The sequence below is a fragment of the Gigantopelta aegis genome, chromosome 4 (assembly GCF_016097555.1).
Source record: "Gigantopelta aegis isolate Gae_Host chromosome 4, Gae_host_genome, whole genome shotgun sequence".
In the NCBI taxonomy this organism is placed as follows: Eukaryota; Metazoa; Mollusca; class Gastropoda; order Neomphalida; family Peltospiridae; genus Gigantopelta; species Gigantopelta aegis.
This window is the reverse complement of record NC_054702.1, coordinates 16,983,884-17,003,665: the sequence shown is the minus strand read 5'-3', so window position 1 is coordinate 17,003,665 and position 19,782 is coordinate 16,983,884. Positions and strand designations below refer to the sequence as shown.

At 34.1% G+C, this 19,782-nt stretch overlaps 1 protein-coding gene across 1 annotated transcript; it reads right to left on the bottom strand.

Annotated features, from left to right (window-relative positions):
* Positions 1–904: 904 nt before the first annotated feature.
* Positions 905–19,184, bottom strand: LOC121372744 (microtubule-associated proteins 1A/1B light chain 3C-like). The gene is made up of 4 exons (XM_041499230.1): positions 18,933–19,184; positions 9,342–9,397; positions 8,058–8,164; positions 905–6,288 (listed from the first exon to the last, which is right to left on the bottom strand). The coding sequence occupies exons 1-4, from the start codon at positions 18,985–18,987 to the stop codon at positions 6,120–6,122; spliced, it is 387 nt and encodes a 128-aa protein (XP_041355164.1). The 5' UTR covers positions 18,988–19,184; the 3' UTR covers positions 905–6,119.
* Between the last annotated feature and the right edge of the window lie 598 nt (positions 19,185–19,782).

Genomic DNA, 19,782 nt, shown 5'->3' with positions numbered 1-19,782 from the left:
CACCACTATCAAACATGGTAAACCCTAAAAGTGGGGGTGGGACGTAGCCCAGTGGTAAAGCGTTCGCTTGATGTCTGGGATTGATCGTCGTCTGTCTGCACCATTGGGCTATTTCTCGCTCCAGCCAGTGCACCACGACTGGTATATCAAAGGCTGTGGTATGTGCTATCCTGTCTGTGGGATGGTGCATACAACAGATCCCTTGCTACTAATGGAAAAAGTAGCAGGTTACCTCTGTAAGACTATGTCAAAATTACCAAATGTTTAACATCCAATAGCCGATGATTAATAAATCAATGTGCTTAGAGGTGTCATTAAACAAAACAAACTTTTTTTTTTATCAAACATAGTAAATGCCACATTTTGTCCTAAAAGTGAGAAAGGAAACACTTACTATCACATAGTAGGGCTCAAACTTAAGAATTTGTTTCCTAGGGCAATTCTGAAATGTTTTTGCCATAGGTAAAATGCTCACCGAAGACAATTTTGAGCCTATCTATGGCAATTTTAAACTGGTAACTTTGTAACAAATATAAACACAAAAATAGTCCCTTCAACAGACGGCAATAATTTTTATCCATCAGCAAATAAGGCAAATGCCATCGGTGCAGTCATTAAGTTCAAGCCCTCCATAGGCTATTGTTTTGCTGAATAGCAGTAAAGAGTCTTGTATGTACACAGCATGACAGCACATACCACAGCCTGTGTTATACCAGTTAGGGAGAATTATCAGTATTGGTGAAAACAAATATTTCTGTTCAGCTTGACAACAATCTGAATCAACCACAACCATGCTGGGATGTCGTTAAACATCCATCCATCCATTCATTTAATCGCAACCATTTATTGCACAGCAATTCTTGGCCAACAGGTCTGAAGGGAATGACATTACAACACGCACAAATCCCATGAAATTGTTTAATAATCAACAAGGACATATCTTTGTTTCAAAAGGAATAATAGACCTGATCAACAACAATGTATACAATCCTGCTGTGTTATTTATCATACATGTTACATCACAACATATCTACACTTATATAATACATGTTATTATGCTGGCATTTCATACAAAGCATTATTTCATGTTATTCAGTAAAAGAAAAAAAGCTGAACAGCCTTGTACTGAATCCCTGCTGTTGATGAACAACAATCACACCATCTGTAATGCAAGCCGACAACACAACTGTAATGCGCACTTGTATTTACATAGTATTATGTAAACAGCACCTGTACTGATATTGCTTAATGCAAATTGTACAATGGTAATCTTACACCTTGCCATACCACCATCAGCTGTTACAACATATTAATGTCAGAAGCTGTAGTGGTTGTTAATATATTAGTATTAAATAAACTAAATCATTTACAATATGCTTGCTGCAGTTAGTGCAGAATGATTAGCTTTTCTAGCATCACCAATAGAACTTGCAAGGTGAATGTCTTAGCTGATCATTATTCTAATGAATGTTACAACATTTAAAGCATATTAAAGGTTTATGCTTCAACGATTTAATAAATATTTAAAATCTTTTAACAAAACAGCATAATAAACCAATTGCTAAATAAAGCTTTACACATTTAATATTTAATGTCAAGATGTTTTTTGTGTTTAATCCATACATCATCAAGCTATAATCTGTAGTATATTAAAACATTTCTTCCTATATCATGACATTCTTTAATTTCCTTTAAATATTTTTTACACAATCTTGGTCACATTCAAAGGCAGTTTTAGTGAAATTAACATCTCGTAGCATCCTGTTTCTCTAAGTGGATTAAAGTCACTAGAATTATCATGTAATATTTTACATGTACTGCATGCAAGGAAGTTTAAAATGGACTTAACCATTGTACTAAAACACCAAGTATTTTAAATAAAAATTACAATTTACAATTTTAACTCTTTTTTTTTTTTTTTAAACAAACATTCACATGAACATTCATGGATGTAACTATAAACTAAATTTTATTTGTCACTGAAAAAGTAATACCTATATCTCGACACCACTAGAGCACATCCTGCTAATGGATGTCAAACATTTGGTAATTTTTTCATTAGTAGAAAAGCATCTTTTATATGCACTGTATCAGACAGGACAGCACATACTGTGGCCTTTGTTATACTACTCGTGGAACACAGATTGGGACATGAAAAAACCCAATCACAGAATAGGTCCACCGAAGGGATTTGAACCATCGACTCGAGCACCTCAGGTAATAATTCTTCTGACTGGGTTAGATGCCACACTGACACAAGGTACATCTTGTTCTGATTAACACTGTAATCCTTTGCTGTGACCGTGGTCAATGTCGCATTGACCAACTGAAATATCAAGTTAATATTTCAAAATTTTTAACATATTAAGTTTGTTTTGTTTAATGACACCACTGGAACACATTGATTTTTAACATATTAAGTAGCCTAATAATAAATATTTCTATCCTAAACATCTCTGCACGAAATGTTGCAAAGTTCATTTGAATAAGATGCATCTAAATATGATTTGTAAGAAATTAAAAAAGCTTTAAAAATCAAAATTTTATAGTTAAAATATCTTGCGACTCGTCTAAATCCAATGAGAAAATTTAGGGGGGGGGGGGGGGGGTCCATTTTTTTGTCTTGGTTCTCCTCTGAAAACAATGGAGTCCCATCTCAAATGGCTAAGAAAGTTCAATTATGATTGGCTAAATGTAATTCAGGGCTAGCTCTGGCAGTCGCAAAATTCACCAATTGCGAGTTTTAAAATCAATTGGCGAATTTCAAAAACTGGCAAATTTTATTTTAAATTGGCAAAATAATTTTACTATATTTTACTAGAAAATAACTGATTTTCTGCTATTTTTGAAGTTTAATAGATAATTTTGCGAAACTTTATGTTCACCCAGAGCTAACCTTGTAATTAGTGGTCCAATGCCTGTTGACAACAGTAACAAACAACCATTACCATTCACACTCGCAAATACTCTTACAATATGACAGTATGCTTACACTTCAATTTTTGAAAGACCAGGAAATAACAAATTTGTAAAAAAAAAATTCAGGTGAGTGTCCCCACTCCTTGTGAAAAAAGGGATGAATTCCTCTTAGTTTTCCATTCAATGTAGCCTATGAACATGGTCTCTAATCTCCATCTTCATTAAAACAAATTTTAGCTGTTTTTCTCATATGCCATTCTCATCCCTGAGTATAGTTTTTATTTTTATTTTTCATTTAAGATTGTCGTTGTAGCATTATAAACAAAACAAATGTCAGAAAAAGTGGATAAATATTCATATTCAATAATTTAATACATTTTTAAAAACAATTAATTTAGAGAATTAACCAAAATAATCAAATATTCACAAATATATGTATTATTTACAACATTTAATAACATTAAAATGGTGCACCCAATATTTTTTTTTTTTTACATTAGCAAATTAACTATTATTGATTTAACACACCTCCCCCATGCTTAGCTGAACTATGTACAAATCTGAAATGACGAAATACACTGTAATCTGACATTAAACAATGCCATGACCACCATACACATAATTGGCAATCATTTTCCATTTGGCCATTATGTTACTATATTTAATATAATAGGAATGAACATAATGCTATCATTAATTTTACTCAGTGTTTGTTGCGATTGTTTTATACAATGCATAAAACAGGACTGCCGTGTACGGAAGCATTGAATTATCATTCTGCACAGAGGAATTTTCCATTGGTCAACAGTGCAATATATGAATCTCATTCAAATAACTCCTATATCTGTAATATGCACAAACTAAAAGTATGCACACTATATTCCTCTGAAAACTAAATTAAACAAATTAACAATTTAAATGATGCAAGCAAATTCGGTTCATTGTAGGTTATATTATATACAACTGAGTCTTGAACAATAGTATTTAAAAATATTTTTTTTATACAGTACTAATAATGTCATAGTAACTAATATCATAATTCTGTTCCTTTTATCAAAATGTATTCAGCAAAAATTAATGTTTTGAGTAACTTAATATATTGAGTACATTAACTTTAAAAATCTATTTATTTCATTTCATTAGTTAGACGTAACAAGATATCTGCTTTATCAATGAACAATTACCAGTAAAATGGCATGTGGCCTTGAGGTTATCAAATTTATGAAAAAAGAATATGGCTATGCGAAAAGAAATTAGAGATATATCTGAACATAGCTGTATCCTTGTTCAATGGATGTATGTTCCTAAAAATATACTTGGCAAACTCAAGTTCTGTAGTTTGCATAAAACAATAGATCAATAGAGGCACAAAAACAAAATGGCAAATAAAAAGGAATACAGAAACATGTTTAAGAAAGGGATTATATAGAAAAATACAAATAAACATACATGACCATGATACATGCTATATATATGTATACAGGTTATATATTGAACACCATTATTGTTAAATGTAAAACAAGTTCTATGAATACAATTCTGTTTGAATATAGGCAAAATATAAAAAGTAACAGTGTGTATATTAACACTGTAAATGTAGAAATTAACAGTGTGAAGACTTACAAATCAACATCGGAAATATAGAATTAATAGTGATGTTGAAACAGACCAGGAATTTCCTGTTTCATATTGTACTGATAAAGAATGCATAATATTATTATAAAACAGATATTATCAAGTATATGTATAATGAAGTGTGTATTACTTATCACAGGTCAGAAAAAAAATCATCAATGAAATAAAAATAAATAATATAAATAGCGGGAATCATGTTAACAGGTTCTATTTATTACTTGCAACATTAAAAACAAAATCACTTACTAAATGTTCTAATTACTTACTGAAGTACATGTATCAACTTACTAAATGACACAATTTGTGACTAAGTATATATATAAACTTACTAAATAATGACTTACTCAAGTACATATATCAACAATTGAACAGTACACTTAAAATATATAAAATGTGAGTGAGTGAAATGTGTAATGCTAATGAAAAGGTAATTCAAGGCACTTTTTGTTCAAAATTTAAATGGATTAAAAAAATAAATAGATAAGTTCTTGTTATGTACAAAACCACAATCTTATCAAAATTATATAATAAAGGTTAAATGTACAGCTTTTTATTATACCTGAATTTAACTACTGTAAACAGTTGAATCATAATTACAAAACTTAACATAATGTCAAGTAAATCTGACAAAGGAATTGACTAGTTACATATATATACACTGCTGTGGGGTTGTAATAGTAACTTCGTTTTTCGATACCCCACAGAATATAATCCAAAACATAATTTTCTGCCAAATTGATAATTTAAGTAAATAATAATAAGTTAAAAGCCAAAAATGTTCTATACAGATAATATGTAGGGTCAGTGACTTAACAGTGCCGATGTAGAACATAGAATCTTATAAAATCTTTAATTTATCAGAAGAATTCCAGGTCTAAAGTAACTGCACTTAAATGTTTATGTTAATCATTTCCTTTATCTGAGTAATAACATTTCAAAGTATACAAATTGTAAATGTAGTTCCATATAAAAAGTATTATTAACATGGGACTGATTTATGAAAAAACACAACAGTTTCAACAAAAGGTAATTGTGTGTGTATATAAATATATATATAAATTAAATAACTAAAACATATTAACAATGTCCTTTAATTATGTTAGAAAATGTTATTGCTTTTATTAACCTTTTTACCTTTTGTGGTTATATTTGGAATTCTACCAGTAGAAATTGGAATTCCTAAAATTTCCTGACAGAATCCCAGTTTTTACCAGGAAAGAGCTATATGCTTTTAAAACCTGTATTCATAATCCTTCAAAATCCATAAAAAAAATCTAATGTGAAGCTTTGGATGACTTTGGGAGTAGCATAATATATTCATTCCAAAGATTTGAGATAACAGATTAAAAAAACCCAATAATATCAATGAACATTTCTTGTGATTGAGTTCTTGTAAATAGTAAACTAATGGCCACTAAGAATCAACATTGGTGAAAATATTGTATGTGTGATTTAAATGTCTGCAGATATGAGATGAAGACTTAATGTGAGTGTATGGCTCCTAACTTTCCCGTGACGGATGTTCATGTAGACAGTAAACAGACAACAAGTGTGAACAGACAATATCAGAGTACAGCTCCAAACATTTCTTGTGAAGCATACGTCATGTACAGAAAGCCATCCTCATCTTTCTCCCCGTGGTAGATTTCAGCCATTGTAGACGACATACTGGAGATACTCTTGTTGTTCACAATCAAATAGAAGGCTTGGTTCGCATTCAGAGACATTCGATTTCTGTGAGAAACAAAAAACAAGATAACGAGACCATTTCTAACAACAAACTCATTAATTAAATGTATACTGAGCTGTCCACACCATTGCCTACATATCTCAACATTCTCCAAAGGTTTGGTCTCTGTAGGGCACAATGTTTTCAGTTACCTAAGATTTTGAAATTTTATCCCCTGCTCTGTACACTTTCCTCGCCTGATGCGCGATCGGTCTGGGATCGATCACCATTGGTGGACCCATTGGGTTCATTCTCGTTCCAGCCAGTGCACCACAACTGGTATATCAAAGGCTTTGGTATGTGATATCCTGTCTGTGGGATGGTGCATATAAAATATCCCTTGCTACTAATGGAAAAATGTAGCAGGTTTCCTCTCTTAGACTATATGTCAAAATTACCAAATGATTGACATCCACTAGCTGATGATTAACAAATCAATGTGCCATAGTGGTGTCGTTAAACAAAACAAACTTTAACTGTATACTTTCCTGCATCAACCTGGCATCGTGATCCTCTGCTGCTAATAAAGCTGGTCTGACACACAGCACTAATGATCACCAGCAGCAAAGGAGTTTAGTATGTGGTTATAGACGTCTCTTTACAATGCCAGAAGTACCCACAGATCATTCTCCAAAGTGGTCAGACTAAGCCAACAGGTGTGTAACATGGATGACCACAAGTGATAAAGCAACTGTCATATTTGGAGAGACAAAGACATGTATGTGGAGGTGGACAACAAAAGATGTTGGAGCTGCCAGAAAGCGAATGGATGAATGTTTAACAACACTCCAGCACAAAAGAACACATCGGCTATTGGGTTTCAACCGGCCTTGTTGGTATGATGGTTAAGCCAATGGACATAAGGCTGGTAGGTCCTGGGTTCGTAGCCCGGTACCAGCTCCCACCCAGAGCGAGTTTTAATAACTCAATGGGTAGTGTAAGACCACAACGCCTTCTTCTCTCTCACTAACCACTAACCCACTGTCCTGGACAGACAGCCCAGATAGCTGAGGTGTGTGCTCAGAACAGCGTGCTTGAACCTTAATTGGATATATGCATGAAAATAAGTTGAAATGAATGAATGAATTGAGTGTCAAACTAACAAATATAAGATCATCATCATCAAAGTAAAATTCCAAACTTATTGATAAACATAGTGTAGACATCAATGAAAGAGTCAAAGAGTATGAGGGAAACAGAAAACTCACAAGTATAAAACGTGTAGTGCAATAAGTGTGCATGGATAAAACTACTATTTTCAACTGAGTGTTTTGCCACTTGGAAACCCACAGTCATCACATATGCCACTCCTCCCAAATAGCAGAAAGGAATCTTTTATATACACTTTCCCACAAACAGGACAGCACATATCACAGTTTTACTGTTATATGGGTCAACTGTGGATGCTTGGTCCTATGACCCACTGTACCTCTGGCAAGTGCTCTACTACTGAGCTAGATCTCAATCCACCCAGTTGTGGAGCATTTTTAAAATGGTAAAGAAGTCAAATGCCTTATTAAGAACGATTTATCCTATAATCTACTGCACCTCAATACTCTACCACAATGGGCTGTTTCAAAATTGATCACATAGAGGGGCAGAAGGCAATGTCATTATAATTGCATGCCTGCTGGATCTGCCATATTTTTTCACTTATTCGCTAAAAACTATTAATTAAAAACCATGTGATTAATTCTCGAAGAGTCCTAAGATAACTACATTAAGTGCCCATTAGAATAATCAACATTAAGAAATCACTAAACTACTACAATACCTGATAATTGTGACAAACTGGGACATTGTAAGCTCTTGTGGAACCAGAAACTTTGTCTTGTCCAAAACTGGTAACTGGCTTTCCTTGTGATACCGTTCAACAATCACCTGGAGTTAGAGGATCATCAAAAGATTAAACTCATATATAGGAGATGTAAATGTAAATTTAATGGCAATGAGAACCAAACAATATGAATACTAGTATACTGTTTACGGGATATCTCAGAAATATTTACATGGGGTACAGTGATGGTCATATTGTAGTGTTAGAAATTGGTTGGAATTTTATCATCAATCAGCGGTAATAATTTGTTGGCATTAACCAATCAACTTTCAATTGCACAATTGGTTAGAATTATATGAACATAAGAAATATTTCAATAATAAGGACCCCAGAAATGATAAATTTTACCTTTAATAACTATTTAATATATGTTCTTTATGTACCCAAAAGAATAAACACTAACACGAACATATTTAAATCAATTCTAACATTTAAACTGTGGGAACAATTACAGTTAACATTTTCCTACACCACTTATTATGGATTTTGATAATCGATCATCAAACTGGTAGAGGTAAACTGATCAATGTTCAATTATAATTGATCACTGGAACATCATTAGATCATAGGCAACTTTACTTTCTTTACTGTTGAAAATTGTTTTAGTATAAAATTATGCCAAGCTGAATTATTTAATTCTGTTCACAAACCACTTCCTCTGTGATCTGTATCAACATGCTTGTTGATACAATATCACAATATCATGAGTGTTACCAGATATCCTTTAAGATTTTAGTAATGAACTAGTATATTTTATGGTTAATATTAAATAAAACAAACTGCAAAAAACTAAACAAAAATTCGAAAGGTTTATTTGCATCCACACATCTCCACTCCTCAGTGCTGTACCTGAACATATCTTAATTTTCTGTAAATTTTTTAATTTCAAGTACATTGTCATATGTACACAAAGTCTTCCCAGGATATTAATAGGTTAAAATCAGAGGAAACCTGCTGCTGTTACATAGGTTACTCTTACTGTTCAGCAGTAAGGGTTCTTTTACAAGCCCTTTCAGACAAACAGGACAGCACGAACCACAACCTTTGATATACTGGTTGTGGAACACTGGTATTGTCTCTTACAAGTTAATGATAGCACAATAACATGTTGACTCTCTCAACAAAGTCACTCTAATTTACGAGCTTGCCGTCGTGAACTGGCCAGTAACCTTGGAGACAAAAAAAAAAAACATCTACAAAACACTGTATGTTGTTACTTACAGGTATTTTGGTTGGGAACTTTGACCTAATTCCTTCAACTTCATCTTTACGCACAGCTACAAATAAAAAATAAAAGGCATGTCATCTCATTGTATACATTACACATTGCTGTAAGTGCATTGTTTATGGTTTCTCCTTTTGGTAATTCTAATGGAAAGTAAATGTTTTTAATTAAGCACTCTATTCTACTCAGTACTCTGTAATCAATAGTTTTAATGGAAATATACACCTGGACATTCATTAAGCACTCTATTCTACTCAGTACTCTGTACTCAATAGTTTTAATGCAAATATACACCTGGACATTCATTAAGCACTCTATTCTACTCGGTACTCTGTAATCAATAGTTTTAATGGAAATATACACCTGGACATTCATTAAGCACTCTATTCTACTCAGTACTCTGTAATCAATAGTTTTAATGGAAATATACACCTGGACATAAATTAAGCACTCTATTCTACTCAGTACTCTGTAATCAATAGTTTTAATGCAAATATACACCTGGACATTCATTAAGCACTCTATTCTACTCAGTACTCTGTAATCAATAGTTTTAATGGAAATATACACCTGGACATTCATTAAGCACCACCTAGGTTTGACCATATGACTTACACTTTACAAATAATTGTAACCATTTCTTATAAACAAAACACTAAAATTGATGTTCTGTGTATAAAGAGCATATTGAAAATGTATATATAAGTTTGTTTTGTTTAACGACACCACTAAAGCACATTGATTTATTAATCATCGGCTATTGGATGTCAAACATGCTATTGGATGTTATTTTGACACAGTCATAGAGAGGAAACATGCTATATTTTTCCATTAGTAGCAAGAGATCTTTTATATGCACCATCCCAGACAGGACAGCACATACCACAGCCTTTGATGTACCAGTCATAATGCAATGGCTGGAACAAGAAATAGCTCAATGGGCCCACTGAAGGGGATCGATCCTAGACCAACTGCGTATCAGGCGAGCACTTTACCACTGAGCTACGTCTCACACCTCCCCCATATTGAAAGAGACTGAAAGCAAGTAAAACGGTCAGTACTTCAATTATTAAAGTATTATAGAAGAGACAAAAAACATAAATATACATAAAAATGTATGGTAATTAACTATGTCCTAGATAAGAGCTGAAATCACACTGATGTGCTTCTCATAAGTATTTATTCATGCCACCTTAGTAAAGGAAGGAAATGTTTTATTAAACGACGCACTCAACACATTTTATTTACATCTTGGTAAATACTCAGAAGATACAGAATATGTAATGATTTTTTTTTTTTTTTTAAATCATGCTGACTACTACATGTACCTCGAGTTGCCTTTTTGGCTGCAATACAATTTGTGTGGTGCTTAATTAATTTTCATGTGTATAGAAGATCACAAATTAAAAAGATCATTCAATACAACAGTCATATCTAGAGATTTTTGATGGAGGGCTTACAACTTACAAATATAAATATTGCACTTGCTCGACTGTCCATTTTTTGGAAGCTAGGGTAATTATGGAATCTGCAATGTCTAGGGAGAGGATACACACCCCTCTGGATCCATCACTGTTTTAGGTTTTTGGCATCAAACAGTTATACAACTAAATAATAAAATTCTTCAGACAAGAGACACAAATAAGAAATAACTTAGTAGATCCACTGTTGTGGATTGACCCCATAACCCATCAGACCTCAGATAAGATCTCTATCATTAACTACATTTCACTCCCTGTAGATCATGTCATGGTAGTCGAGAATATATAAAGATACATTTACCAGGTAACCCGGCAGGTAAAGGACCTAATGCTAACATGGTTTAACACAACATCATATTTGGTAACAAATACAGTGAAACTCCTCTAAACCGGACACACTCTGAGCCAAGTAAAAAGTCGGGTTTAAGAGGTATCCGGTTTGGAGAGGTTCTTTAAGAGAGATATTTAAAAAGGGCCCATGAAAAACGTCCAGGTTTGAGGGGATTCCAGTTTACAGAAGGACTAGTTTTGAGAGGTTTCATTGTAATACCTTTACAATAGGTTTTATATCTCTTGAAAAGTTTCCTATTACTCCTATTTCTAAAATCTAATTGTTTATATAATGATGAGAATAAAGGCTATCTTTAATAGAAATGTGTTTGCTGTAACCAAAAATATCATTTTAATGGTGAATTAGTTAATAAATATTTTGTTTAATTAAAAACATTTTAAAAATTAAATTGGAGAAAAAGAAAATTACATGTATTTTGATCTTCCATGGGTAACTCATATAAAAACACTTAATTTTTTATTTAGCTATTAACAAAGAATAAACAAAAAATTACTTCAAATCACCAGTGAATGTTTACATATTAATACAGATACTTGGGGATTATCTAGACATAAACACTAATTGATTATGTAGAAATAAAGTAATTAATATCCTGTTCCAAAACTATCTTTGACCTTAAAACTGATAGACATGATAGCTGGATAACTATGACCCAGATTATTGAAAGCATGTGATATTTATGTCAACAAGTTAATTTCTGTTCGTTAGGGCATTCAACTTTGTTGCTGAGATACTATCAATTGATCCTATGACCCACTGCACCTCAAGAAAGTGCTCTACCATGGAACTACATCCAAACATGTAGCTGTATACATGTGTACTGTCTCTGTCTTATATGCAAGTAAAAAACCAATGCTCTACAAAGCAAGTTCAAATTTACTCTTCCCTGGCCAGTAAAGTAAAATATTTTAGTTGCCAGCCACTTATATTTAGTAGCCAGTTAATATATACTTATCATTAAATCGATTCATCTGCCATTTTACGGCACATTACTAATGCTGTAATTGTTATTAGGACCGCATTCGAGTGAACTCGTGAAGGGCTAATTCCTAGTTGTTAATTACTAATTACAAGTTACTGTTTGTGTCCGGTTCCACTAAAACAGTGAACAACTATTAACTATCATTATCAAATTCCTACCCAACAATTGTATTAAACGAATTTAAGTGAATTACTATTTTATACTGCTAAAATATGCATTTAAATTGCAGTACTCATTAAAAGTTAAATAAAAGCATTGTGATAATATCTACCAGGCTTCAACGTGTTACTAGTAGTTACCAATCGGCTACCTTACTTTTAGTTTAAATAATATTTATTTTTGTCACATACTGCCTTGTAAATCTATAAATACTGTTTTGTAAATAGTTGTGTCTTTAAAGTCGTCTAAAGTCGAGTCATGAAAATAGAAACATGTTTTCATCCTCCATTGGTGAACATGACTTCCGACGTGATTAAAACAACATTCACGACTGGAGACATCGTCATCGTGGAGGGACCCGTTATCACGATAAGCACGAGACGATTGGAGTGCAGCATAACACATATACAAGTCGACATTTAAAATAATTAAAGTTTGAGTTTCAAACAGACAAGTAAAGACATACAGTGGCTCAACAATGTCATTTTAATACATAAATAAAACCTGGCTCTAAATGGGACAGAACCGACTTGGTCCAAAACTGAACTGGGGCCGAATTATTTCCAAGCGCTTGATATTCAAGTTAAGGGAGATAATATCATAACGAAGTATTACAAATGTACCTCCCACTTAACGTCACCGTGTTTACTCTTGAATACTGGAAAATCGTTATTCATTGTCTGATTAACATGTCTCAAACTTTTATTTTTATGGAAGATAAATTGCTACTGGTCCACAGTGTTTTCCGATGTCCAGTTTTGTTTACAGATTAAAGTAAAATTCTTGGACAGTCGCCAACTGGCGAATGTGATTTTATTTTTTAGACGCCAGGGAATGTTTGTAGTCGCCATGGCGAGTATTTTACTCGCTTTGTAGAGCACTGAAAAGGTTTGTTTTGTTAAACCAGCCTTGGTGGCACAGTGGTTAAGCCATCGGACTACAGGCTGGTAGGTGCAGGGTTCGCAGCCCAGTAATGGTTCCAACCCAGAGCGAGTTCTTAAGGGCTCAATGGGTAGGTGTAAGGCCACTGCACCCTATTCTAACTAACCCACTGTCCTGGACAGACAGCCTAGATAGCTGAGGTTGGTGCCCAGGACAGCATGCTTAAACCTTAATTGAATATAAGCACGAAAATAAGTTGAAATGAATTAATGTTTTGTTTAACGACACACCACATCGATTTATTAATTATCAGCTATTTGATGTTAAACAAGGTAATTGTGACATAACTGTCTCAGAGACTGCATGTAAAGGTTCACTGCTAGTTTATAAGCTACACAGGCAGAATGTTTTGTATTTATGTAAAATGTATGTGTATGTACGACAGTTTGAATACGTGTAACATAATGAGGATACAGACAACAACAACATTTCCAGGTCACATTTATTTATATTATCACGAAGACATTATTAATGACCAGTGGTAAAGCACTCACTTGATGCATGGTCGGTTTAGGATCGATCTCCGTCGGTGGACACATTGGGCTATTTCTTGTTCCAGCCAGTGCACCATGACTTGTATATCAAAGGCCATGGTATGTGCTATCCTGTCTGTGAGATAGTGCATATAAAAGATCGCTTGCTACTAATAGAAAATGTAGCGGGTTTCCTCTTTAAGACTATATGTCAAAATTACCAAATGTTTGACACCCAATAGCCGATGGTTAATATATCAATGTGCTCTAGTGGTGTTGTTAAACAAAACAAATTCTAACTTTTCCTACAGATTGTTCAGTCAGAAGTATACATGTAGGCACTAGTATCAGGACAGTGAGACCTATGATTTTTAAAGGAAATTTATTTAAGTTATTTACTCATAGAAACAAGTACTCGACATTAGATGTGTCATCCATCCACATGTTCTTGTGCCATAGCCTACTTTGAACATATGTTTACAAGCACAACTGATTAGTACTCCTTTATCTATAGTGAGTGCAAATCTACGTACTAGCATTGTTAGCTGACCTAAATTGCATACTTAGCATCGTCACCTTTTTTTATGGAATCTGCAACGGCATCAGACTGGTGATGATGGTGGAGGTGGGGTGGGGAGCTATATATTACTTTGATTTTCACCAGGGGTAAAGCATTACCAGTAACTTTAGTTGTGGGGCCACTGCCCCCCACCCCCATCAATTGAGCACAATCAAAGTGAACTACTTGTAAAATATGTGGACACAGAAACACCTTTAATCATCTCTCAAGGTTTGAAACTGAAAGGAAAAGGAAAGGAAATGTTTTATTTACGGTTATATGGCGTCGGCAATATCGATAAGGACCACACAGATATTGAAGGAGGAAACCCACTGTCGCCACTTCATGGGCTATTCTTTTTGATTAGCAGTAAGGGATCTTTTATATGCACCATCCCACAGACAGGATAACACATACCACAGCCTTTGATATACCAGTCGTGGTGCACTGGCTGGAGCGAAAAATAGCCCAGTAGGCCCACTGATGGTGATCGATCCCATACTGACCATGCATCAAGCGAACATATTACCACTGGGCTACGTCCCGCCCCGGTTTGAAACTGATTTGGAGCAAGAGGCAATTGTTACTCAAAATAGACAGCATGCTTTCTCCCAATCAATTTGAAGGAAGGAAATGTTTTATTTAATGATGCACTCAACACATTTTATTTACGGTTATATGGCATCAGGCATGTGCTTAAAGACCACACAGATATTGAGAGAGGAAACCCGCTGTCACCACTTCATGGGCTACTCTTTTCGATTAGCAGCAAGGGATGTTTTATATGCACCATCCCACAGACAGGATAGTACATACCATGGCTTTTGTTACACAGTTGTGGAGCACTGGCTGGAACGAGAAATAGCCCAATGGGTCTACCGATGGGGATCGATCCTAGACCGACCGTGCATCAAGCAAACGCTTTACCACTGGGCTAAGTCCCGCCCCCTACAATCAATTTAACAAGCAGCTTTTAAAAGCAGGTACAGCTATTCAGAAGCAGGTACAGCTATTCAGAAGCAGGTACAGCTATTCAGAAGCAGCTATTCAGCTTATTTCATTAGTGACAACCATGTCAACATTAGGATGACCAATATTAAAATATCATAAAAAGAGAGACAAAATTGATTAATGTAAACTGACATAAAATTTGACCAAGGTTTAGAATTGCTTTTCAATTTCTAGCATTTGCTTCCATTTTAAAATGTAAAAACAGACATTTTTGCTTTCCATTCGACAAAATGAATTTTGATAACTGCATCTTTTTCTTATTATAGTGGCAGGATGTATGTAGCTCTGTGGCAGTGTTTGCATGAGGTGCGATGGGTAACAGGATCAATCACTCCTGGTGGAACTGTCTGGGGTTTATTTTATTCCATCTCAATCAGTGCCCCATGACTGGTACACACATGTAAGTGTTGTGTATGTCGGTGTCTAATACCAAAGTTCCCTTTCTAATATTCAGTATGAGTAGTCTATGTGAAAACAGTGGGTTTTCTCTCCTTAGACCAAGTGTCGAAATAACCATGTTAGACACCACAATGCCATATAGTATAATGTGTTGAGGTGTCATTAAATTATTGTTTTCCCTTTTCAAATTATAATGGTATGATGGTATAAATTTATGTACATATGAATTATGAACCTTTATTTCATACATGAAAACCCCTAAGATGTATTAGTGTTCCATAAATATTCTGCACTTTTCAGTTGTTAAACTTGGTGGAGTTGTGGCTAAGTGCTATTGGTGCTGTGGGTTGTAGTGGGTGATTTCCAATTCCAATAAATAGTCCATGGTGATATATTAAAGGTCAGTGTGTGCTCAGCTGTTATGTCCATGGGAAAATGTAAAGATGCCCAAGGCCAACAAAACAAAGCCAGTCTCTAATCTGACCAAGGTTCCAGAATTGATGCAGTGATGTCGCTTTTTTTTTCATTTTTTAAGCATGGATTGCACAGAATAGGTGGGTAAATTTGATACTGAAATAAAGGCATATTTAAACTGAAATCAGAATGAATTAATGAATGTTCAACGACACCCCAGCACAAAATACACATCGGCTATTGGGTGTCACAAAAGGTAAGTATATGAAAATATTATTTATATAATTATGTAAGGAGCTGAGGGAGAAAGTATAATACAATATATAAATCAAAGTAAAGTATATTTTAAAATTTTGTATAAAAATCAGTGTTTTCAAATTTAAAAAATTAATTCTGGGTGGAATTTATGAATCCCAAACATTTCTGCTGCCAAATACTGTTCATACTGAGGAAGAGGGTCCTTCTTTAAAATAAATGAATGAGTCAAATCAGAATGCATGTCCTAGTTCATGCGCAATAACATTTTGGCTCCAAATGCAGTTTTACATCATAGCAAGAAAAGCCCAACAAAAACTGATGTCATACCACAGGCAAAAAAAACTAAAACATTGACACACAAGGGTCAAAATTTCTGCATGCTGACCAGAGATCAGAAATTTATTTTGTTTGGCCTAATAGATGTATGTGCTTTTGTGTCCTTAATGTAAAACAATTTTCACACACATCCCATCTTTGGGGTATTCAATTCAGGCACATGTGCAAAGGGGGGATCGTAAACCCTCCCTGCACCAAGCAAATTTTCTGTTTTCAATGTATCCAGCTGCCCTAAAAACTTTGACACCCTCCACCTGCACAATTTCCTGCACACACACTTGAAATTTGCATAATTAACTCACTTTTGCATTAAATATTACACACGAAAGAGTGCTAACCGTAACCTATCACTAATATTCATAACACTTTATTGATCATTCAATATGTTTTGTACAAACATTTATTTGGGGGCAGGGGAAGAGAGGTGGAAATTTTGCCAGAGCTCAAAGTTAATTTTATGTGAAATAGAAAAGGTATGTACCTCAAAGACTCTTTGGGGTCAAATTATGAATTAATAATAAGGGTGGCAGGATCTAGCTAGTGAAAGGTAGGGACTGAGGTTTGATGGTCGCAGGATCAAACCACCTCGGAGGATCCATTCTCTGATTGGGTTTTTACATGTCCCAACCAGGTCCCCACAATTGGTATATCAAAAGCCATGGTATGTGATATCTGTCTGTGAGAAAGTATATATAAATGATCCCGTCCTGTCTGTGAGAAAGTACAACCGTGTCCGGTGTATCGGTGCATCCGGTGATTTGGCGCACTTGGTATTTTGCTCAAGTATGCTTAGGAAGTTGTCATGTTGTCGGTATTTTTAACAAATTAAAGTTTAATTCCATTTTCAATGTTCAAACAAGTATCAACATATTTATTGTTAAGGGTACAATTAATGGGTTTTTTTTATAGAATTATCAATAATTATATATAATTTCAAAATAAATCATTCACCTGCTTTCGTGTATATAAACGCAAAGTAGGTCAGCCTTATTGATATTAATTAAGAATGTTAAAACCAGTCTAAAAACACTGTTCCCGCATTTTTAAAATTACAGTAATTATTTTTTTTCGTTTATTTTTATTTAAACTGAAAAGGAAAACACAGATAAATACAAACAAAACAAAAGTTTTACACCTTAATTGAGTCATTCCAGTTCACAAAATTTTGTCACATTGTTACAAAAAAAAAATAAAAAAATAATAATAGCGAAATAAGATCCACGTGTGTGCACAATCTACCCGAGAAATTTTTTTCCCATGTAGGCATTTTAGCCATGCATAGTAATGAACATGTATGCATCTGCAGTACTGTGTTACTCAAAAAAACGATTCGGAACTGATCACGAGATGGGTAATGTGTGATCGTTCGTTTTCACAGTAATATTTTTTAACAAGACAAAACAAAAAAGTAGCCTACTAAAATAATCGTGGGATAATAGTGTGGCATTTATGGGCATCAAAGTGAAGTCATAGGCGGTTTATAAATAGTGAGGTCACCGATCCACATCTACTGCGCCTAATCACCGGACATAGAACTCGTTTTGGATACAAGGGGGGTGTCTACATATATGGAAAATTTTTAAATGTTTATTTACTACAGACATAAAACAAGTTGTAGTGTATCTCAAATTATGCACTGCTTCATTGGTGAGAGACATATTTTATTAAGTATTTCACAGTGTTCACATTGAAAATGGTCTTTGAATGCTTAGGTGCGCCGATACACCGGACAGCACTGTATATATAAATGATCCCATCCTGTCTGTGAGAAAGTGCATATAAAAGATCACATGTGAAAATGTAGCAGGTTTCTCATAAGATTATGAATCAAAATTACAAAACGTTTGACATCCAATAGCTGATGATTAATAAATAAATAAACGTGCTTCAGTCTTGTCATTAAACAAACTTGTTTTACCTTTACATAAAATTTTAAATGGGACACTAAAATATGTTAAAAAAATTATTTTTAATTCTTATGTTTTTACAACTTACAACTCAATTTAGATTTACTATATTTTGGTGTGCCATTCCTGTTATTTCTTTTGTTTGTTATTTTCACAGTCATCGACAGCTGTTAAGTCAAACAGACTGTCACTATTGGACTTTGGTGACAGATTTCTGTCATGATCAGCTGATTGTATCAAACCTATTAACAAACAGTTGAAACACTAACAAAGCCTTCAATTTTAACTGGCTAGGTTTCATTTCCTAAACTCACCAAAACTTTTCTTTTGCTTGAAGGTTTTTCCTTGACCATCTCGAGATTCAGGCATGATGACAGTCGAAAAAAAGAGACACAAAACAAAAGATTAGAGACGAAGTTCTGTTGTTTTCCACCAATCCCGATTAGTGATGTCACTTCCACGCACAAATAGCTCGCCTACAAAGGGGGGTAATTCTGTTCGCATATTGCTATACTGCTGGGCCAAAAGTATTGTATCAGGAACTCGTACACAGAGAACTGTGTACATGTTGATTCACAATTATATATTTTTCAATGGACTCTTTTCATATCTGTCATAATCTAACGATAAACATATATCGTACATTTGTTTAACCATTTATTTTTTTAATGAACAAAAATGTAATTTGTCATATGGCTGTCACGTTGTGTGTAGAAACATGAATTAAAAACAAAAATTAACTGGTAGGCCTGCTTATGGAGAGTAAATTTATGTTGCATTTTGTGCAATCCTATTATTATAGGTCTACATTGGTGTCACCTTGTTGGACAGTTTGAATCCGTCCATGTTAATGTGTTCACCGGTTAAGTTACAGTTTCAGTAATATATTTAGACCTATATAGATCGTCTGAACATATTTGTTTTTTAAGGCTAACATTTTCCTTCCATATCTTCAACATTATTTATTAATTAAATGGAAAATTCAAAGACAATCGCATCTGTAATAAACTCTTGGGTATTTTTTGGCATCGGTTGATAATATTAACTGCAATGATGTAATATAGGCCTACCAAGCTTAAAATAATGGGGTGGGGTAGAAAAAAAGAAGATAAAAATAGTAGTAATAATAGTGTGTGAACAGTCTGCCAGTGGACAAAAGGGGCA